This window comes from Netta rufina (genome assembly GCF_964035555.1).
Source record: "Netta rufina genome assembly, chromosome: 11".
Classification (NCBI taxonomy): Eukaryota; Metazoa; Chordata; class Aves; order Anseriformes; family Anatidae; genus Netta; species Netta rufina.
Window position 1 is genome coordinate 9,421,548 of NC_140134.1, and position 24,039 is coordinate 9,445,586.

A 24,039-nucleotide genomic window follows, 5' to 3' on the forward strand; every position below is an offset into this window, starting at 1 on the left:
CCAGAAACACCTGAGCCGGCGCATGAGATCAGACTTGTCACTCACTGCTCGTGTAGAAGCTTGCACTAAATCACAGGCTCTACCTGACCTGCCCAGCAGGGAAAGAGCCTAAGGACAGTCAGTGCCTAGGTACGACCCAGGTTCTTGATCTCTCATTTGCACCGTCCCCGCTGTAAACTTTACAGATGATCTGCAAGCCATGCATAGAATCCTTAGTCTAGCATAAAGTTGCAAAGAAAAAAAAAATGTATATCTCCTTGCTGCCCACCAGTTTTAAGCTCATGTAGTCTTGTGATATACTTTAAGGCTGTGGTTTGACAAAGTAAACACAGCAAAAGCCACAGCAAAATCCTAATGGGAGAAAAAAGAGAAAGATGGTATCATTTTTTTTTTTTCCCCTAACTGTTGGGTTTCTATTATGTGTGTCTGTGTTTACAGAGAACGTGTACAAACAGAACATTGAACAGCTGGATAAGGTCAGGACAGAGTGGGAGCAGGAACATATCAAAACCTGCGAGGTAAACATTGACTTTTGCAGCAATATATTTGTGTGCTCTTTATTTTATCCTAGTTACAGTTATCGGTCTAAGACTTGAGATATTGTCCCAAGGGTTTTGCTGTTTGCTATACACCAAGTCTCAGTGTAAGAAATGTCTTTGCAAGAATGCTGCAAAACCTAAAGTAGATTTAGACATAATTGCTGGATGTCTCACTTGCTTATGTGCCCTTTGCTTGCTCAGCATAAGTAAGTAAATATACAGGAGGGAAACAACTGCAGAGGAGCAGTATTTGAACTGGTACAACCCAGTTGCAAGCTTTTCTTGCCTGTTTTCAACTACATTACTTAAGAACCCACTAACTTTAAGGATGGTTCTCTATCACAGCCAAGATAAGACTGTTTCTTGAATAACTGCTTTGTGACAGAATGTAATTCCAGTAGAAGATGAACAGGAATATATGAAAATTCAGTTTTAGCTTAAAAGATACATTCCAAAATGGAGACAAAAAGAATTACATTAATCCATGTTGTGGTTTAAATTACATTAATCCATGTTGTGGTTTAACCCTGCTGGCAGCTGAGCACCACAAAGCCCTTTACTCACCCTCCCCCCTCTCTCTCTGGGATGGGGAGAGAATCAGGAAAATGAAGCCTGTGGGTTGAGATAGAAACAGCTTATTAGGACATAATAATAATAACAGTAATTATAATAGTCCTACTAATAATAACGTGTACGAAACAAGTGATGCACAATGCAATTGCTCACCACTCGCTGACTGATGCCCAGCCTATCCCTGAGCACCCTGACTAGCCACCCTTATATATTGCTCAGCATGACCCCATGTGGTATGGAATACCCCTTTGGCCAGTTTGGGTCAGCTGTCCTGGCTCTGTCCCCTCCCAGCTCCTGCTGTACCCCCAGCTTGGCTGCTGGCAGGACAGAGCGAGAAGCTGAAAAGTCCTTGGCTTAGTGTAAGCACTGCTCTGCAACAATTAAAACATCAGTGTGCTATCAGCATTCTTCTCATCCTAAATCCAAAACATAGCACCCTACCAGCTACTCGGAGGAAAGTTAATTCTATCCTAGCTGAAACCAGGACAATCCATTAGAAGCAAAGGAAACATTCTTTTTAGGTAACGTCTATCAAGACATTTTCAGAATAGCTTCTTACTGTAATGCAGGACACGTTTGAGGGTTTGTTCTCCTCCCCCCCTCTTTTTTAAAAAATAAAATAAATAAATAAATTAAAAAAATATATATCTACACATATATATCCTAAGTTCAATGGAGATTGAAAGTAAAATTTTCTTGTCAAGCTAAAAAATAATGTATTGCAGCATTCTGAGAGCAAACATATCTAAGCTGCTCAGAATCTTTATTTTGCATAGCATGTTATATCCACCTGCATTTTCTCTGTGCCTTGGAGTAATCTTCCAACTGAAAGGTGATGGCTGGGAGAGAAGTCTCTGTTTCCAGTGTGCTGAGGATGGACATAGAGATTTGCATTTGGTTCGTAAGTTTTGCACAATTTATAGGAACTGGTTAACATCCAAATCAGCCATACATTTGGTCATAACGATCCTTCAAATTCATTTGTCTGTCTGCTAAACTATGTTTTTGCTATGTTTACTTGCTTCAGGCTTTATTCCCACATAAAATAAAATGCCAGGAGAATAGGTTTCCTGTTCTCCATTTCCTCTTAAATACTACCTGTCTGGGAGCACTAGAAAGTCCCATGGCTGGCACAGCAGACATTCCATGGAAATTCTGCCAAGCCTTAATTTTCCCAAGATGCACATTCTCCCCTTCTCAAAAAGCCAACAAACAAGCAAAACATCCCACAACCTGGAACACTTTATTTCTCCCACATGGCCAAAGCCTTCATAGCCCACAGGGCTTGTGGCCTGCCCACGGCCTAGTTCAAACAGCCGGTCATGAAGGAAAGGCATTTTTAATCCCTTCTTTAAACAGTGCTTGTAGGTTGAACTGGCAGATTTCTTGAGACCTATTGAAGTACTAACGAGTACAAAAAGGCAGCTGAAGATCCCAAACTTCTGACTGCACAGCAGGGAGGAATCTGGAAGCACTCAGGTTGCTGAGGTCTGTAGCTAAGCACTAGGCACCCACAGCCTAAAAGCCTGCCTAGCAAGTGGAAGCACGGGGACAACCTTTATCACAGGGCTGTGCCATCTTCCCTGGCATGAGAAGCCCTGGTCCAGAAGCAGTCTGTTACACAGGCTGGCAGGGCACAAGGGATATGTCTAATACAACACCCTAATTTGCAAAGGGCTTGACAACCCTGAGTCACTGCACTTCTCTTTGCTGAGCTGCATTTCTGACCCGACACCATGTACCTGGAAAACTCCCAGCTCGCTCTCTGCTATTTCAACAGCCCTCCAGGGGCTATGTCTGTAGGCTTTTTATTCTGCGTGGACACTGAACTGCTCCTTCACTACCCTTCTGGTTCTCTTTAAAAGCTACTTCTCTCAGAAACTGGTCCCAGCACCAGCTGAGTCTCCCTTGCTTGAATCCTGACTTTTTTTTTTTTAATCTGATAAGATATTCAATGGCAGGCAGCTCACCCAACTGAATGTTCTGCTGAATATTGTATACATTTATGGTGTTCTGGACATAATTACTAGCAAATGGAAGGGGAAACAGATGGCTGGAAGCATCTGAGCTTTTCACACCTCATAGAAAACCAAAAATTGATGCTCTACTTATAACAGTATAACTTAGATATCTTCTTTTTTTTTGAATTTATTTTAAGTTTTTACAGAAAGTTCATCTGCCTCTTCTCCATCTCAGTTTACTTTTTTCCTCTTTGTTCCCTTTCACTCTCCCCAAATCTAGTCAGCTGTACAATATGAGAAGAATCAGACAGATGACGGAGAGAGAAAAATGTAAAATGCCTTCTCTTTACCATGAATATAACCTTAGAAATTTGCAAAGGCAACCCCAGAGAGCCCCAAATAGATCGAAAAGAGAAGTTTGGAGAGGCATTTTAGAGAGCAGAGCTAGATGTTTTTGGCTCCACCTCTAAGATATATAAAACCCTTTCATGACAATACTCTACTGATCTGTTTCACATCATTTCAGTGCAATGGGCAGACAGGACCCTGACTCTGAACTCCTCAGCAGCACTCAGCATTCCTTTTCCCTTTCTTTTTGTCTGTAAAATGTAAATTTACTTTGGTGCAAGCACTTTAACCCTTGAGTACAAGCAAGTAGATGTAGTTCCTCTAGTAGATGAAGAGAGGTTCTCTATGCAAGATCCTTCAGAGCGGTTTGCAGGTTTGCCAGCTGGGCACAGAGGAGCCCAGCCCTGTCACTGCAACAACATAAATGAATGATTGCTGTGATGCTACCTCACGTCTCTTTGGCTGCAGGTCTTCCAGCTCCAGGAGTGTGACCGCATCACCATCCTCCGGAACTCGCTGTGGGTTCACTGCAACCAGCTCTCTATGCAGTGCGTGAAGGATGATGAGGTAGGGGCACCTGCCGAGGAGCTTCACATGCAGAGGAAGAAGTGCTAGAGTCCCTTAGCAGCACAGCTCTGGCCTGACCTTATCTGCATGTGTTGTCTTCAGCAAAGTGGCTGTTGTGCTGTTCTGGCAGTCAGAGGGGAACTCTTCTCAATCAAGCTCATTCCCTTTTGCCCAGATGCAAAACAGATACAAACCTGGATTTAGGCAGCCTGTGGCACACATGCTGAGTGTGCCTCCTCCTCTCGGTTTGCTGGGGAATGCCTCCAAATACCAGACTACTCGGCTGAGTATATTTGGGCTCAGGCACACCTTTTAGAAAGGCATCTGGCCATGGACTCAGAATAGGAAGACAAAGGATACATCACTGTGTCGGTGCTTTGCTTTTTCCCCCTCAAACTTTTTATCTAGTTGGAGGCTTGTGACTCACATCCTAAAAAGCGTGGGTCATACTCCTCACTCAAGTAGCTCTGTGTTTTAACTCTCAATGGTTGATTCCTGTGATTAATTTATCTTCCTCTCATAGAAGGATATTCAGAACACAAATCAACAACTGTGTTTACAAAAATCGCTGTACAGGGGACAGACCAAAGAACCATCCCGATCAGACACATACCAAGAATAGTTTCTTTTAAGGGGAAAACTATTAGAAAAACATTAATTGCTAATTCAACGTGAAACGTTTAACATTACATTCTTGACTTCTGTTTTGTAGTTGTATGAAGAGGTTCGGGTAAGCTTGGAGAATTGCGTTGTAGAGTCAGACATAGACTACTTCATTAAGACCAAAATGACGGGAACACAACCTCCAGGTAATTATTCCGATCGGTCTCATCAGATGAGTCATCCGCTAGCTTTGGGCTGTGGCGGTGCAGCACTCTCCACTGGAAGCGAAGGCAGCTGAAGGAGCCTGCTCGCTCTCCGCTCTGGCTATTCATTCCCACCCACTGTGGCTCACTTCCCCCTCACTGTGCTGTCACCACTGCACGGCAAGCGGTGTAAGTGGGATAGCTCAATGATCCACATTAAAAATAAACCTCCCTTCCCCTCCCCCCCCCCCAAAAAAAAAAAAAAAAAAGAGAGGTCGGCTTTTGTTTTTTCAGTGATGCTTATTTCACAGCACAGCTGAACTCACACCACCAAGAAGGTGGCAAACTGCCTTGCAAAATGGCATCCTCAATTTCCTGCAGTGGTGACAAGTCAGAGCCAAATTATCATTTAACTGCACTCTGGTGTCCCCTCAACACAGATAGTGCCTCTTTATTTGTAGCACAGAGAAAGCCAGGCTTGGTATCCCATTTTGTTCCACCTGCCTGATGGGGAATAACCTCCTTCATCCCCGCAAGAAGTTGTTTGTATAGGGGCAAGACCCTAGCTGGGGGAAACTGAATGAAATTGGCTTTGCCCCAGCATGCAGAAATGACTTGAAGTTCACGGGCCGTCTCTTCAAGGCAAATGAGCCTCTTCATCAACTTCAGTGATCAAAGCCTCTGGGCAGAAACAGAAAGTGGGACAGGTAGTGCTAACAGCAGTTGTAAAATGAAAACACGCTGCTCCAGGGTAGCAGTTCTCCAAACACGCCATCAGAAATGAGCCACCTAACATTTCACATGACCAAACGCAAACCACACCTTACTTCAGCAAACAATATCCGATATTCACAGGCTGAGTGAAAGCCTGCACTTTCCTGCAGTGCTGCAGTAAACAAGGATTCACAGCCTTTTTCAAAGGACAGAAAATCCCCATTTCATCACCTCATTAGCTGACAATACCTATCTATTCTGAAAAGACTTCCTCTATTCACTTATTTTTTAGCCCATGTACAGATACCGTTTCACTTCCACTATGTGCTGCAATACTACACCGAGATGTCAAAGAGAACCCCCCTTAGCGTGGACTTGGGAGTCTCAGCAGAGCTCATTTCCTTTCAGAAGAGGGAATAACCTATACCGGCATAAGAACATTCTATACTGATAAAAACCTTCCATGCTAGGGATTGTACAGGTACAAACATCAGTAGTACAAACACCGTCCCTTGGGGTCATTATCTTGTATGGGAACAGCTCAGAGCCCTTGGATTCCATCAGAGCTCAGAGCTGGCAGCAATTATATGCTAGCAACTTCTTCAGCAGAGCTGCTTGCTGTCACTCATCCAGCACTGAGCTATCTAAGGCCTGTTTTTCACTCAGCATTTCTGTCATTATATCCATAAAGATTAAGAATTAGCATTTGGAAGGTTTTTTTTTTTTTTTTTTTTTTTTTTTTTTTAAACTAATAATATAGATGCTGGTGTATCGGGTGCCATTTTACTGCTATTCAATAGGGGATTTAAATTTGACTGCTACAGGAGCTTTCACCTAGGCAAAGCTACATTTTCACTGGCAGAAGGGAGAACTGTGCTTTGCAATGGTGTAAAGCAACCTCTGTACGAAAAAAGATTTGTAATTCTCAGCTAGTTTTTTTCCTCCTGTGTGAGATTTCTCATTCTCCGGTCGCCTAGGCAATTTTCTGCAAACAGTTCTTGGCTATGTCAAGACTCATTTCTAATAAAAAATAGGTGGGAACAAACCTTCAGATCTTTATGAAAGGCAAAGAAACAAGTGATTCTTGCTTTTATTTTTTTGCCACCTTCTAGCAGCAAAAGGTGACATGTTCTGAAGTAACATCCTGGTATCTCCACAGCTCTGGCTAATGGGTCTGCCCTGTAGCACATGGTGAGCTGTTGATCTGATATATTATTTGCAAAACGCAGGGGGAAAACTCACATGGTTTTGCATCGTGTAGGGGTAGACCTCTTGGTTTCTTGATCCTATTGCTCTCTCCCCTCTTCCACCTAATCTTAACACAAATTACAGGCTAGAAATGATAGCAGGTGACAGTCTAGAAGGTTAAGAGACAGAACCTTAAAATGGTCAGAAAACTCCTTAAATTCTGAGAGTTTTACTTGTAGGGACTCTTCACACTCACTAGCTGCACGTGCCTGCTCTGCTTATGGCCTTGGCTGATCCAACAAGTCCAAGCTCAATGTTTTTCTTAATTAACTGGTGTCAGAAGTGAGTTAATCAGGCCTTCTGAATCAGATTTGACTCATATTTATTTGGCTGTAACACTGAGAAGGCAGAAAGGGTGTCTGGCCACCAGCTCTAAGCAACTGCACTGGCAGCTATGAGATGAAAAATAAATCTGTAACTATTTCATCTTTGAAGCTAGAGTTGTAAATGGTCTCAATTGCATCCTAACAACACCATAGGGGGGAGTGAAGGAATGGTAACATAACTGTGTTGGAGAGAGGAAAAAAAAAAAAAAACATCTCTGGGTAAACAGTAAATCAGCTCTCAGGAGGTGGAGGGGGAGATATGAAAGGTAGGAAGACACTTAAGTACAAACACAGACCAGGAAATTGCTCATTATTGCTGCTGGTGAAAACATTCAAAAATTTTCCCAGCTTCAACAGAAACTCCCAACTCAATACATTAAGGAAGAAAGAAACAAAAAACACTGTAGCCAATTGTATCGGGCTCACAATGACTGTGCTCTCTTCCCTTAAAGCTTTGGCTTTTAAGAAAACAGATAAAACAGTCATGGAGTAAACTGTTCTAAATTAGGGTTTGCCACCACTGTTGGAATGGTTATTCAGGACCTTGATATGGTCCTGAATTTTTACCAAGGACGTATCTGCATACAATCACTTGAATGGCTTTTGGCAAGCCCCAAGTCCCTCTGAGCTGCTCCAAACACGAGACAGGCGAGTGCAGATAGATGTTGTGTTGCATTTTGCTCCAACAGCCCCTGAACTGCTGCACTGTCTGCTGCATGCTGGTAGGGTGAAGTAGGTTTTGCCTGATTGACCATCGCTTTTTGTTACCCTTTTGCAGGTGCAATAGGATATGAGAACTACTACAGCAGAGAACCAAACAGAGGTAACAGCAGCCCAACCCAGTCTTGTGGGATGATGAAGAGGTGAGCAGTACATTTTTGTTCTCATAACTGGTATTTCTCCATTGAAACACAGCAGTGTGTGATGACAGGAAACAGGCCCGGAGAAGTTATTACTTCCTGCATTGTGGCAAGAGGCAGCCACATATCAATAAACATAACTCAACAGAAGAGGTAAACCTATTACAACCGGTGCCAGAATATTTTTACTATGACCTACTGAGAGGTTATACAAGAGGACATGTTCCTAAAACAATTAGCTGACCAGTGCTGGAGAACATTCACTTATTTCCTCTTTCCCAGTGAGCGATGGCACATAACACAAAAACGCTTTGTGCAAGGAAAGGCAAACATGAATCTTGCTGGGAGTGAAGGCTGGGGAGGGCTGTCTTTCCCAGCAACCTTATTGGATTGCACCCCCCATCCCCCCACTGAGCAAAACAAAGAACTGCTCTCTGCATCTGGACCAAAGCAAGAAATACTTAGTGGAATAACTGTGATGATTAGGGAGGTGATTTTTGTTTTGTTTTGTTTTTTCTTATCCATTTTTTGCTGGTAAATGCTGTGACATGAATGCAGTTATATCAGCACAAGATCATGATAGAGCTATTGGTTTAAATATTTTATACTAAAATGGCTAATTTAAGGTGGGAATGGCATCATATTTAAAGCAGAGGAGCTTTGTATTTTGACAAGCCTTATTACATGGCAAAGACAAGTAGCAGGCTGTGTTCACCCATTTAAAGCATGGTCCAGGCTTGTGAGTGGGCTGATAAGGTTTATACATAACATTATGGTTTTCAGTTGGAACAAGATTTTCTACAATAATCAATTCCAACACTGCATCCTATGTAATTACAGAAGCCAATTGTATGGCCATTTAGAATACAACCATGCTCTGCATGGACAAACAGCCTAGAGATACTTAATTTCAGTTTATCAGAAGCTGTTGAGTTTAGATGTCCATTTTCCTGAAACACTGACCACTCACCAGGTGAAAAATCAACTCCTTTATATACGTCTTGAGCACTCAATGCTATTGCTATCTGTGCTTGAGAATCTTAAGCCATATTCTCACTTTGCCTCCAGTAGTTGTCCAGTATCCAGCTGTGATACTGAAAACAACTAGGATAAATTAAAAAAAAATCACTTAAACTTGCAATTTCTAGAAAGGCCTGTTATACAAGCTTTGTGTTTTAAATTATTTTACTTTTCTGTCTGCAAATGAACGGTAATTTCTTGCGAACAACTGAAATTCTCATCATATCAATAGAGTGAGGCAACAACTGGAGTTTTGCCTCATGAGCTTTTGGATCCACAACAAAATACTACATGATGCATTTTGTGTGTCATTTAATGATGGCTGACAATTCAACAAGTTTAGTATTTTTATGATTTTTTTTAATATATTTTTAGCTGAAGGTAAGTATATCTACAGCATAAATGAAAGTAGCTCGCCACAGGAAGAGGTAACATGCACTCAGCACCACGGCAGATGGAGAGGTCAAATCAGACAGCCAAGACTTGCAAAGTGTAAGAAACACTCCTACCCAGTCCTGTTAACTCACTTTGTCATTGTCTTCTCTTGGCTCTGCAGATTCTCCGGACTACTGCACGGAAGCAGCAAGAACAATGCTGAAAGCATCACTCCTTCAGCCCCTCCTCTTGGTATGCCTCCTCAGGAAGTACATTTACCAGCTGTGTTTGTTTAAGATCATTTTGCTAAATCAAATTTTGATATGTAGCAGAAATGGTGCAGCACATGTTCACATGTTGGTAGACAAGACAAAGAGTAGCCTGGAAACTGATTTAGTTCAGATTTGTGTTGGGCAGCTTTCCTAGTTTAAAGTGCCAAATCAGCCATGTGTTCTTAGGGTCATAAGATCTTCAAAAGCTCTGAGTAAGAGTGAACTGTACACTCAGACCAACACAGTCCAACTAAGAAAATACTTTTCTCTAAGCTTGAATATGCTACCTCTAGAAAGTGCAAAGGGGTTCCTAAAGCTTTTTAAACAGATCAGCTTCATGCCTTATGAATGCAAATATTCATCTCATTTCACAGTTAGATTGTCTTATCACAATCTTTGCAGCCAGGCATTTATCCGAGGACATTTAAAACATAGTATTTGGACTATACAGAAAGGAACAGCTTATAACATAGTTATTGACTTGATTTAAAACAAACATTTTAACTGTGATTCCTGCCTAAAGGAAACAAAAAAAGTTGCTTTAAAACAGCTTTGAAACCTACCCAGACTTTGCGAGGCCTGCCTTGCCTGCTTGGGCACCCAGTAAGAGAGCCCAGACTCTCTTATTTGTTGCGTTTGGTGTCAGGCAGGGGAGACCCTCCAGCAGTACCCAGCACCAGCTGGACCTACCAGGCACCAGCCGCTTTCCTCAGCATGCAGCAGCATCCACACAGATACAACCTGGAGGCATTCAGCCCCTCGCAGAGCTGTGTAACAACTGCAGAAGGAAGACATTACCAAGAAATAAACAGCACTGCTATATCACATGCTGGATTTAACAGTAGCTCTCGACTTTATCCAAGTGAACAGTCAGCATCTGTGGCAGCACCTCGTACTCAGGCCTGATAAAATAATCTCCCTGTAAGTGCATAAAAAACCCTGCTGGTTGCCCATCTGTCATTCAGATGTTACGTGGAGCCCAAGCAGACCTTGCTGCACACGTAGCATGCTCTAGCTGTCATGCTTTGGGAACCCCCTGATTGGTAAGATGGCTTTTTCACCTGGGCTGACATACCAGGCTGTGAGCATGCAGTTAGAGCCTGCCTTCCCCTTCACCTCTAGCCGGGCCCTGAAGGTTAGAGCTGTTCAGTCCCTCACCGTTCTCCTCACCACACAGTCCTTCTCAAAGCAAAAGTGAGCTTTGGCACAGCTGAGGGGGAAGGAACCGCAGTACATTCCATAAGCAGCAGCTCAGACCCATTTGGAGCACTGAAGAATTGAAGCAGACGGTGATGACACAGCTGAAGATGGTCATTCCTTCTGAATTTCCTTAGGCTAGGGATGGGAAGGGACACTGTTTGCTGGACAAAGGCCTCAAAAATGGTAAGTGCTGCAGAGCACTGTCATCCTGCTCACACAGAGGAGCTGCACGCAGGGGGACCTCTGCTCACCTCCATGGCAGGAGAAGGTTCCCAGGTAGATGCTGGGAGGAAACGCCGCTCTCCCCTTCCCAGCACTAAGCCAACATTCTTGATTGTGACTATGTGCAAACAGAAGCATTATGGTATTTCTCACTTGGTTTTGACCATATTGTTATGTTGCTTTCAAGCAGAGATGTGTATTTAAGGACTCTTCAAGGAGTTAGGCACACACTGAGTCCCTCTTTAAGTCCTGCAGTATCCTGTTGGCACTGTGTGCCCAGTACTTCAGTGGGGGCTTTTCACCTGGAGACCCAACTCTCATGCTCAGTCCTGCACCCTGAAAGCCATTTCCAGAGCAGTCCTTCAGCCAGATCTAAGCTTGTAGTTGCACTCTCACTGTCCAGGGGATGCAGAGTACACTAGAGCAGCCTCAGTGGGGATTGTTGTGTTAACACAACAGCATCAACACTAGCTAGGCTTTGGTGGTTCCATTTTGCTGCTGTGGTCCCAGCACCAGCACTAAAATGAAAGAAGAGACCCAGGCGGTGCTTTTCAAAAAGGCCAGCTCTGTCTCCTCCAGAATAACAGGAGTTTTCCCTCATTATGACAAGCTGGGTTAAAACAACATCTTCCAAAAGTAATATATCAGTGACAAACAGCTACCTGGAAACTATATAAACTAATGGAAAACATCTGATGAGCCATCTCAAAGGAAAAAGAAAAGCCCCATGTGAATCTGCTAGAATTTTACACCTCTGGTAGCAAACATTTTAAACCAGTTTAATCACAGCGCTTCCTTTTGGGATTACTGCGACTGTGCTTTAGCAGGGTAAACATTTTTCCCAACCTGGATGAAGCTAAAGCTATTTTCTGGCCTCCCACAAAGCTGAATGGGTGCATTGTCATCCAATCAATGGGACACAGTTTTTGTGCAGGATTTTACCTACACTTCATGGCAGCTTTTCTATACATGTACACCTCCAGGCAGAGAACAGAGACCCTTGTATTTGTGAACTCTTGCATATGATCCCATGCATTTCTAAGCAATGGAACCCTTTATTTATTTTCTTTCCTTTTTCTTTTTCCCCTCTCTCCTCATTCCCCTCCCCCCTTTCTTTTTTTTTTTCCCCCAACAGAGAAAGCAGATGGGGTCTACGCATCCATTTTTGTAAACGAGCAAACAAGAATCACATCATCACAGGACTACAGAGTACTTTATGACTACACAGCCCAGGTAAGCAAAGGCTTCCAACTAAATATTTCATACAGTGCCAGATTTAAAACAGCTGACATTGATCCAAATGTCTTGGAAGTGTTAATTCTGTGAAGGAGGTGTTAACTCCACCTGACAGATGGGGACACAGAGACTTGTTGGCGAAGGTCACTGGCCAAAGGCCAGTTGTTGCCACAAATCACTGGGCTATGCTCTCTCAAGCATTTTTTGCAAGTGAATACATATTAGCATGCTATACCATTGCCTAAATCACTGTTGTGTTGCACTCTCATTTTAGAGATACAGGGAATTGAAGAGATAAGGAAAACTTTCATTTTCAGGTGATGATGGCTAAGTAAGCAGTATTGAGCATTTCGAACTTACATTTGCTGTGAAACGTTCTCCTAGGGAAGGTGGCTACAGATTCCTCACATAAACTCTATTGTGGCTTTACAGCAGAAGTAAGAATGTGTGACAGATGCTGATTTCAGAACACTTCTCCATGTGATCTCACTTATTATTTGGAGATTCCTGCTCCAGTTTAACACACTGGGCTTTAACTGAGGTCTCCTTCCATGCTGGAGAGGACCAAATCCCCATAAACTATAGTGTGTCCCTGTACTTCAGTGGAGCAAGCAGCAGAATCACAGTGGACTGGATCTATGTCTATGCACCAAAAGACAACTACAAACAGCAACCTGCATCCTTAACCTGGATATTAAACTCTCACTGGCTTCAGACCTCTCTAGGCATAATAACATTAGTAAAAATCACAACACTAGTGGGCAAACCACTGCATCAAGTATCAAACAGAAAAATACATGCTTCTCACATTTACATTTTGAGTTGCCAGAAGGAGAAGTAATGTCATCATTCCTATTGTACAAGTTACCTTCTAAAACAGCAGAAATGACAAAAACCCCCCACCTCCACTAAAATCTGAGCACTCGGACTGAAGGACCCAGACAGTTAGACTGCTCAGGCCCTTGATGCATCCTGCCTGATACTTTACTTCTGACAGCAGCCACGTTTCAAAGGAAGGTGCAAATAAAACCTACTGCACATGGGACACATGGGATAATCTGCCTCCCCTTTCCACCTTGTGCTTTTCACGATTTTATCCACATCCAGAGATAGCTCCATGCCCATAAAAATGAAACTTGAGATTCTTTCTGCATTTTCCTCAGGACTGGTTATAAATGTTTTTTTATTCACACGGATTCTTGCTAAACCATTAGCCTTCCCTAACGGGACTTTCACAGCTTGATTACCTGTCAGCTTAAAGGCTCCTCCACTGGTCACCACTGTTCTGCATTAAGGGAACTGAAAGACCTATTTAAGGCCTGGATTAGTACAGATACTCTTTTTATCTCCCCTGGGAATTAAGCCTCAAACTGTTTAATCGAGCTACCCCTGCAGACTGAGGGAAGGTCACGGCTGGCTGGGTTAGGACAGTCGCATTAACCCCTTCCAGCCTTCTGCTAGGATGCACCAGCCAGGCTGCTCAGGAGGTGACAACAGGAACGCTAGGGAAATTTCTGAGGATCTTAAGGAAATAGCCAGCTCCATAATTGCTTAATCCTTCACTGTCTGGTATTTTGAGCTTATTCCCAACCAAAATGACACTGACAGACTCTCAAAGAAAGGCAGGGTCAAAACCCCACCAGATACATGCTTGAGTCCCCGTGCGCTCTCAGGCTAACCATGTTTTCTTTTCCTGTCTCCTCTCAGAACATGGATGAACTGGACATCAACGAAGGAGACATCGTAGCTGTCATTGAAGAAAGCGAGGACGGCTGGTGGACAGCTGAAAGGAACGGGCAGCGAGGCTTTGTGCCCGGTTCCTATCTCGAAAGGATTTGACGAAGAGTAGTCCCAACCCTCAGACTTTGAAAATATTCTACTACTGAAAACAAAGAGCATACACGGCTGCTGCAGCTGACCAAGGGCAACCCATAATACTGTCCTCTACAGTTACCAGTCAGGAGATAACCAACTGTCCATGCTTTCTTCTTCCTCCCTACCCTGACCCTCTCTACCCCTGGCACCTTCTGGCCTACATTGTCTGCAAAAACTGGCTCCACCTCACTGAGATGAGGACTTGGGTTTCTTACAGAGGTCCTTCCCACTATCTGCATGCTGTGCTGCCATCAGTGTTACAAGTCTTGGTAAGTCTGGGAGAAAAATCCTGCCTAGAACTTAACTACACTAAAGGAAAAAGAACAAAGAAGTAACCATGGCTCTGCTCTGGACTCTGGGACAGCAAAATAAGGACAGATGATGAGCCCAAGGTCTGCTTTTGTCTTGGTTGGATAGTTTCTCTGACACCTTGCTGGGATTTTTCATGTTTAAAGGAAGAGGCGAAAGAAAAAAAAAAAAGAAAAAAAAAAAAAAGGCAGCCTTCCAGCAGTGCTGCATCACCCTGATCTCTCTCCTTTAAGTATGGCAAAGAAGTGCCAAGCATTCTCCTTCCAACTTCACTGTTGACTTGGCTGATCCTTTCCTTCTTCTCCTCCTCCTCTGGCCACAGCTTTTTCAGTCTCTGACTATCTACAGCCTCTGTACCTCCGGGAGAGCTGGCGCAGACCTGTCCTGGTTCCTTTCCAGTTCCTTGTAATGTGTTTGCTCTACAACAAACCCTCTTTAGAGCAGCTGCCCTGTGCAGGTTCATTGTACTTCACAGATTACTGCTCTATCAGTCTTTCTAGTCTAGTATTTAGGAATGTTTCCAGCCACCACTGTACTTACCATGAGATCATTAAATACTTTCTACCACTCCTCCTTCTTCAGCTTTTATATATGGTTAAATACATATATCAGCAATTTAATCTGAAGCAGAAAGCGTTAATTCTGGGGCCAGAATGACCTTGCTTGTAAAGGTTTCAGATCTTAAAATTGAACTAAGTCAAGGAAAATGTTAAACTGCTGCTCAAAAAGGCATGGAGCAGGGCTAAGACAACAGAAAGAAACAGGAATATAGACAGGAGGAAAAGCCACAGCGTTCAATTCAATTGTCTCAAATGAAACACAGTGAGGGTCAGAAGCACTTCCATTATCTTATTATAATTTCTTGATTCAGAAATCAAATAAAACTTACTGCAGCCCCTTTCTCTTTATTTTCCTGCAGTCCTTTGCATAGCACTCTTGTTCTTCCCACACTTCCCCAAGCTATTATGCAGCACATCTGCATCGATGCTGAAGGGCTCTTAGTACCTCTCATTAGAAGAGGCTCAGAGGTACTGCAGAGACTTGATTGGCATTTATGGCACTAGATTATATGAAGAGTAGTGCTCATTCAGGCTGAGGATGTCAATGACAAGTTTCTGTGAATATATCTGAATTGAACAGTGACAGAAAAATGGTCCACAACAGCCTTCAACTAGGCCACCGCATTGTAAATGGCTGCTGCCAGACAACTATGACAGTTCCTTACGTACAGCGTGAGAGGAAACCTGAAGTATGAGGGATTTAATCCATTTGCTTCTTGAGCACTGAGTCTTTCACAAAGAGAACTGTAATAAATGGAAATAAAATGATACTTGAATAAGTAGTTATTTGGCAGATGACCTTAATTAAAGAGGAATAAAACCTTCCAAATCTATAAGATGCATCTCCTCTAACTATATACGACACGGACTCTGCTGAGGCTCCTCATTTCTCTGGGGCCCATACGGTCTCACACAAGAGATGGCAATACCCAGTCCTGGTTTCTCTGAAATCCCATTACAGACCATATTTGCCTACACATCCCATATGGTCTACATCAGCTGACAGGCAGCTACTGGAACAGTGACTACTGTTTCTACTCCATCAAAGCGGTTCATATTTTTGCTGTTTAATTCAGGGAACTGGTTTCGTTTCTACCTATCTTTTCTTCTGCCAAGTTAATACTGTTACAACTGCATGAGGCTACAGATATTTCAAAGTTTACCCACTGTTGCTGCATTTGGATCCCACATGCTAATTCCAGACTATTCAGGAAATGAAGAAGCAGCAGCAATATTTGCTCATAATTCAATTCCTCTGCTTTACGCTGAAGAATGCGGCTGATCAGTAGTTACCAAGCCATAGCTATGCAGTTTGCCCATCAGTGTGTCAGCACTTGTCAGAGACAGAACAAAGATACCAAGAAATGCCTATACCCTCTGAGTACACCCACACTTTGGGTGTCATCCACCCCAGGCAGGAGGAAAAGCAGGAAGGTCAAATGTAGGTTACTGCCCTGATAACAATGTCACCTCTCCAGCTTGGTAACACTTCAGTAACAAAACTGATGCATTCATTTAGTTTTCAGGTGAAATTGAAACGGACCCTATCCAGTGGCACACATTCTTAAACTAAAATCCAACATTTTTGGTTGAAAATCTTTTTTGATGAACACTTCTGATAAGCCTCTACCTCCACCCTGACTACCATTTTTTGGCAAGGATGTACCAAGCAACACATGTAGCCAGAGTTAACAGTGGCACACAAAGCTTTGTTCAGTTAACTCTTAGTCAAGTTAATTCCTAGCATGCTTGTGATAAGCAGACTATCTCTTTACTTACGCTGCTTGTGCTCTAGATGGGTTTACACACTAGAACTTGTTTCCAGTGAAAACGTGCTTTTGGCAGCTGCTCTGTAAGGGAGGAGCCTAATTACCCCTTTACAGCCTATGACTGGTCTTTACATAGAGTTAAACTAATTCAACTAAATTTGCAATAAAGTTACTGAGCTGTTTCTGACCAAGCACTGCAGGGTAGGCTTCACCTTGCACAACAAACAACAAAATATTTCATGCTGAACAATTTCAGACTCGTAACCTCTAGAAATTTTACTAGGCCATAAGAAACCCGCAGGCTTCTTCTTTCCATTAAGAGGGACAAGAAAGATTGGAGTCATTACCCACACAGACCACAACAGAAAAGAAAGGGACTAAGGTTCACACCTGCTGCTCTCCTCAATGGATTTTGCATTTGAGCAATGTGGTCATGAGACTGCTGTAAAGAAGTGTAGCAGCAATCTGTTTTATTTTTCCTTTAGCAAGAGCAAAAATGCTAAAGTTGGAAGTAGGCCCCCAGACCAGCAGCACCCTTAAAACAGACTCAGATATACATGTTATTCTCCTTTACCATGTTGTTATTAAGAAGCTGGAAAGCCTACTTAAATTAATATTTAACCAACAACATCCATGCACAATTATGAAATGCCTATAAGTGCAGTGTGAGGCCTATCTCTGCACAAAACAGATTTTAGCTCCTGTGTGTGCCATTAATAGCTCACAAGCCCGTTGTAAAATCTGGGTCAAACAAAGCAGCATCAGACTAGAAACACAGGGATCCCCGAGCCCCAGCTCTGGGATAGCCAGCACAGTCAGGGCTTAACCACAAAGAAAGGACCTCCTGCTTAGCTTGCAGGTCCATGGCTACAGACAGACAGCTTCTGGCATTGTTTACAACTACTCAGCTGAAAGAAAAAAACCACAACCTATCCTACATTAGACAGAACAGTCAGCAACACCAGGAACACAGCAGCTGCCAGAGGTTTTAGAGTGTTTGTCACCTCCTTAAGGAACCTGGATTGAATTGTGTATTAAGAATAATCCCAGCATACTTCAGCTAAAGCACTGACAGATCACGTACCTGAGAAATAAACAGTAGCAACGCTTACCTTGGATTCCTTCTTGTTGTGCTTCTTCAAAGGGTGCATTTGAGGTCTGAGGCTCCTCTCCAGAGGTAGTTTTCTAGGTGAATGCTCCATATTGCAGCTTACTCACTCCCTACTGAATGCAATTGAAGTGGAAGCACACAGATGCCAAGAATAGATTCATTATAAGCCAGGCATCAGGTGATATCTGACTGTAGCTTAATTGAGCATTTAGTAACACCTAACCTAAGCACTGGGGGTAAAGAATATGCTTGCTTCTCTGGTACTATGAAATCTCTTGGCTGCATGGGTACTAGCTGGCTTAGAGAACCCAGGATAGCCTACATCAGTAGTCCATAAACACAGCCTGCTGCACTGAAAGATTGCTGTTAACCTTCACTGTAGACTAGCAACTCTGCATGGTATAGAACAAACTGCCAAGGCTTGAAAATCAGCCTCTGTTGCTCGAAATTACCTGCTCTCCCCATGCTTTGATGCTCTCCAGCTACATAGCTACTAGTGTTTCATGTGACCTCAAGCACAAACTTCACCCAGTGCTAGTGAATGAGGAGAGCAAGAAAGCGCCCCGAGCTTGGCCTTCACTCCTCAGATCCACATCTCCTTGGTAGCATGGGGTTATGCGCAGGAGTGAGTGGCAAGGCCTCAGAAGTAAATCAGAGATGGCTGTTACAAAACAAAATTAAAAACATGATTAGGGTCAGTCACTGCTATCTACCAGCAACACTCACCAGTCTCCTAAACTAACAAGAGTTCCCATCACAGGTGTTTTCTGTAGTGCAGCTGTGGTGTTGAGCATGCTCTCTGTAGGGGGGACTAAAGGAGAAAGGATGGCTGAGGAGTTGCTCCATTTGCTCCATTTCTTTTCTGTTACTAGGAAGCACCCTGTAGAACGTTGCTTTTAAACTGTTGGCTTTTGTGCCTCCTCCTCTTTTTTTTTTGAGGAAGGAGATAAAGGCCATGACAGGCTTCTGGAGAGTAATTGCTATAACTGCTAGGAGTCTGCAGGGGCTGATTGGTAGGTTTCTATGGTGGGGGAAAAGATACTTGTGTGGGATAGATTTTGGAAGAGGAACAGAACTTAGTGTCCTGCTTATGACTGGGTTATTAACAAAATGAAAACGCCCCCTTGATAGAGGTAAAGCTAACACTGGGGACAGAAAAGTACTTTTAGTCAAACTGCTTGTTAGTGATTATCTGATTTCAGTGGCCAACTCACATTTTGGATGACAGAAGCTCAAGGTCACAGTTACCTTCAGACTTACGCACTCCTGGCTCACACCCAGAGCCAACTAGATCAGTTTCTGGAATGGCCAGATAATCATACTTCTATCACATCAGCCACTGCACATGGTACAACGTTCAGCCTTTCTACCAGCTGTTGAAGGGCTGATGACACCTGACCTGGCAAAAGCTGCTTGGTACAAAGAGAAGAGCAAATCTACAGCCTGTCACTGTTGTGTGTCATGTAGCTGCAGCATTTCTGTCTGGCACAAGGGCCCCAAAGCCAGATTTACTGTGTCACTGTGTGCTAACCCAGGGCATAGACTAAATACTAGTTTTAGATATAAAACTCTAATAGAAACCACTGACATCTCCCAGCTATCCTTCAGCAACATCAGGAGAAATCAGACTTGACATGCCTGAAATTTCCAAGGGGAAAGACAAAACCTTTCAAAACCAGTGGGCAAATAGAACTGGGCTTTAAACGTAACTATCAATTTATAGCCCAGGGTTTCCATATAACTTCTGGATGATGAAGAGGGTATAAAGACAACTGGGGTGGGGTAGAAGGAGAGGTAACATACCCTAGGGGGTTCTGTGAAATCTGAAGGAATTTTACTTATCAGATTTAGAAGAGCCAATGTTGTACAGATTTGAAAACATAACATAGATTTGTTGCCTCTACGATAATTCAATTAAATGTCCAAATCATGGGCAGACATAGAGAAGTAACCAGCAGGTTAAGTGGTACTATACTGAGAGAACTATAATTGCATCAGTGGTGTTTTGACAACCAAATCCCGTTTCACTTGACAGAAGACAAATGCTGGCATTTGTTGTAGCCCCTGTCTCAGGGGCTCTGGACACCTGGGGAAGCTGAAGAAAATCTAGCCTAAACTTGAATGAAATTTCCTGAGCAGGGGATTACATACACTTTGATTGTTTGAAGAACCCATGCTAAACCCCTTTAAAAACAAACAAACAAACAAACAACAATAAACCAAGACAAATGTATTTGCTTTCTGAAGCAAAGGTGTCTTCTCCAAAGTTTCACACCTCAGTTTACCCAACCATCACAGGGAGTTTGCTGAGTATTTTGACATCATCACTGACAAGCCTTCTGGCATGCTACATATTTGTGATTGCTGAGTCCCAGACTCACTCTGAACAAGTGAGCAGTGGGTGGTGGTCAGATCAATATTCACAATAAAAAATCTTGTACAAAAGGACAAATCATGTTACATACACACTGCCATTGCTTGATTTGCAGTGATACTGCATGGCTTTTGGGAAGAGGGTTGCAGACATGAGATAACATTCACAGCTAACTGTAGGGAGCAGGGGGAGGGGGCCGAGTACATTCACTTCCACTTCACAAGGGCACAAATGCTCAACAGCTGCATTTAAGGAAGAATTGTTCTGAAATTTGAAACTGAGAATGGTCTGTGTAGGAACTTCTTGGGAAAGTGATGAACTTTAACCTTCCCAGGATAAGAGCGTTAACAGAAGTTTGAAAGGGAAAGCTTTCAATGGACTGACAGACATGAGAAATGCTTTGTCTTTAGAGCAGGGCGGCACAACCCTCCTTGTGTCTGAACTGCTGTGAGGAAGTGAGGCATGGGCAGCAGTGACTTTGTTCTGCTAAGTGGCAGCTAAAGGTTTTACTGCCATCACTGCTCAAGTCTGGGATTCAAACCCAAAAGAGATGCCATCTTCTAGAGGTAGAAGAAATGCAGCCTCCCACTCTAGGGTCCTGTGAAAACCCAGGTTACCTATCAGCATCAGCCCTAAATTTATGTTTTTCCCATCTTGTGTCCTATATTCTCAACACTCCATTTCTTGATGCTGACACCTTTGATTTCCACCCACGTGTTACAACATTACCAGGTTAAAACCGCAGCTTCTGTGCTCTTAAATGGATATTGCATTCAAAGTGTAAGAGCACAGTATGGTGCTAGGCTGCTCCTAGCAACAAGCATTGTTCCAGGTATTGGGCATTCTCCAAATCCTGAAAGTACCTTCCAGGAACAGGGCCTGCCTACTACTGCTATAGAACCTACTGAGAAATAACCTCATCTGTAGCCTGTTTGGTTGAGGCCTGGGTACAGATCTACACAAGGCAATCTTTACCAAGGGCAGCTTATCCTTCTGTAGCAATTGAGAGCATTTCAACGCTACCCCACTTCACTTGATTTGCTAGCAGCCTCATTCAGTGGCAAGCATTATTTAATATCTACTGCTTCTTCATTACAGGTGAGAGAATGAGAGAAACACTTCAGAGTTTTGCTCAAAAGCAATTTTCCCTGACTGATTCTGTTCTTGCTTTGGTCTACAAAAAGACTGCTTTTGCATGCAAGGAATCATAGACGCTCTCGAGCACCTCAAATGTCAGAGATTTGCTTAAGCACTTAATTTGCATGTAGGAAATGAGTTCTAGTTCTTCAGTCACAGCATAATTCTAGCAAAGGTCTGACAGCAGCTCATCCTGGGAAGAGCTCAAGTTAATCTCTGAAATGGGCGGAAGCCCATTTGGTCAAAGAGGCTGCTGCTCAAAGCACTACGCATTGAAGATGAAAGTAAAGCTGTTCCTTCTCTAGAGTGTCAACAGGAATAACCCTTGTGGCCCCACACTACTATGACTCATCAGTTGCAGGCTTTCCTCTGGCAGAGAATTTAATCTCGTAAAGCTTTGATAGGAAACATGATCACTCAGGAGAAGCTGGGTAGAAGAAACAGGTGAGAGAAGTAAGTGTTATCCATTGTGGAGCACTTAAAGTTTTTGAAACTTTGCAGTAGTCATCCTTGTCTTGCTCTGGTAGGACAAGCTAGATCACCAAATCAATCCCTGTTAAGTTGCCAGACTTGAACTATTATTTGCATGGTTCAAGTGGTCTCCAAAACCTGGCCATGCTTTTAGGCTGTGGGTTAGCTGCACTTTACATCCATCTGCAGTGTAAATACATCAGACGAAATGCAGCTGGAGCCAGGGTCCATACATGGAGGGAACGACCACCATCAGGCACATATCCATCAGAGGCTGTTGTAGCCACACAATTACAGCCAGTTGACCACAGCAGGACAAATACAGATTGGGCTAAGCATGCATCACGAAACAAACTGTCATAGTGAGGAAGTGAATAAACAGGTGGACAAAATGTGCATCCCACATTTACCTCTGGTAACACAGCCAGCTGTCAGGATGTTATTAAAACTGCCTGGGATGTAACATATGTGCAAGCAGCAGCTGCACAGCTGTGCTTACCTAGCACTTTTTTTCATTCTAGCAATAAGTAGCCTGGGATTAAACCTTCATTTTGAGCAGTAATCCTAGTGATACGCTACATGGAAGGAATCATGTTACAGGACTACTTTAGCATTTTTGGAGATTACCCTTTCACCTGGTAGTAGGAGAGAAAGGCAAAGTTTGCACCACTGCTACATATGGGTACAGGTCTTTTTCAGGGCTGTGTGCACACAGGCAAATCCTAATGCTGTCACATCACTATCAGATCATACCTAGACTTCCCAACAAAGCAGCAGCATAACTTTTATGTATATTGTCACTGATTTTTGCTCTCTCCTGAACAGTATCACAAAAACCAAGCTGAACAAATAGCAAATTCACAAAAGACAACCCTACAAAGGAAACAAAAGATCACTGCTGAAGCAGGCTATAAATATGAGAGAGATTGTGAGACTAAGGGAAACAGGAAAAGACTGTTAGGATCTCATCAACCAACAGCTGTGCACAGCCCTTAGCAGCCAAATACCATTGCTACTTTATAGGGCACTGCATCAAGCTCAGCCATTTGTCAGGTAGGGGAAGCTGTATCCTAGCACTATTTCAGACAAGCCTTGATATCAGTTTGTTTTTAGCAGCTTCCCAAGCATACAACACATTTTAAAAAGATGCCACCCCAAAAAAACTTCCACCTACTCAATGCAGCTCCAGAGGGATCAGACGAGCTGTAAGAAGGTATAGATGTACAGCAAGGAGAATATTAGCAAGCTGAGACTTTAAAAGGAGATTTGGAAGTGGAAGTCAACTTATACGTGGAAGGGGAAGATGCTCCAACCACTGACAATGGCAGTGAAAAGTGAGAACTTCAATACAGTTTGGAGGTTCAAGTGGCAGTCTGCTAAGCACTGCATTCACACAACTACGTGCATATACTAGAGGATGCAGCGCACAGGAAAGACCAGACCTGCTGCACTCAGAGACTTCTAGTGCTTTTCAGTGGGATTTTATCTAAGGCTTAAATTTCAGTTGGTTACAAGCTCCACTAACTCTTTACTGCAGAGGCTATCACTATATCTGTTTTAATAAGTAGTCTCTCAAATGTCATCTGAAACTCCAAATACAAAAAAAAAATCAAGACCTGTCAACCTCTTACTACCAAGACAGATTTAGTTACTTTTACTAACATTAAGTAGCACGTATCAGGCCTTTCTTTTCCCAGTTAACAAACCCAAACCTGACCATACTTTACAGGACTACATCGCTTGAATGCAGCTCTCAGATTCTCACAAGCCACACATTGCACTTCTGAAAGTAAAGCACAGGACTTGCATGCCGAAGCATTTAAAAGTAATTCCAATAGCAGCAAGAAGATAGATTTATGTGAAAGAAAGAACAACACTCCAAAGGCAATTCTAATCTCACGTTAAAAAGCTCTGGTTCACATGAGGCTCCCTGCTGCAAGCTACATGCTTGTGTGCTCCATGGAGCACCTACACATTCAATCATTCTTTGAATAATTTCTTGTGCAGTCTGCACAGGGACCTCATTTCCTCTTCAGCAGAAGGCACCAGACCCAGGTGGCTTGGATGAGCAGCCATTTCAACTATGCAGCTATGGTGAAGTAAATATACTGCTATTTGAAACTGGAGATTGAACTACTGCCAAGCAATACAGAACAGATCTACCCA

General features: G+C 43.0%; 1 protein-coding gene across 1 annotated transcript in view; it reads left to right on the plus strand.

Annotated features, from left to right (window-relative positions):
* PSTPIP1 (proline-serine-threonine phosphatase interacting protein 1) overlaps positions 1–15,656 on the plus strand; it is a 53,875-nt gene extending 38,219 nt beyond the window's left edge. The window contains exons 9-15 of the mRNA XM_084293789.1: positions 439–518; positions 3,890–3,988; positions 4,701–4,797; positions 7,861–7,945; positions 9,519–9,589; positions 12,167–12,264; positions 13,975–15,656. Coding sequence (XP_084149915.1) covers positions 439–518; positions 3,890–3,988; positions 4,701–4,797; positions 7,861–7,945; positions 9,519–9,589; positions 12,167–12,264; positions 13,975–14,106 — 662 coding nt within the window. The 3' untranslated portion in view covers positions 14,107–15,656. The remainder of the gene's footprint in view (positions 1–438; positions 519–3,889; positions 3,989–4,700; positions 4,798–7,860; positions 7,946–9,518; positions 9,590–12,166; positions 12,265–13,974) is intronic.
* Positions 15,657–24,039: the final 8,383 nt, after the last annotated feature.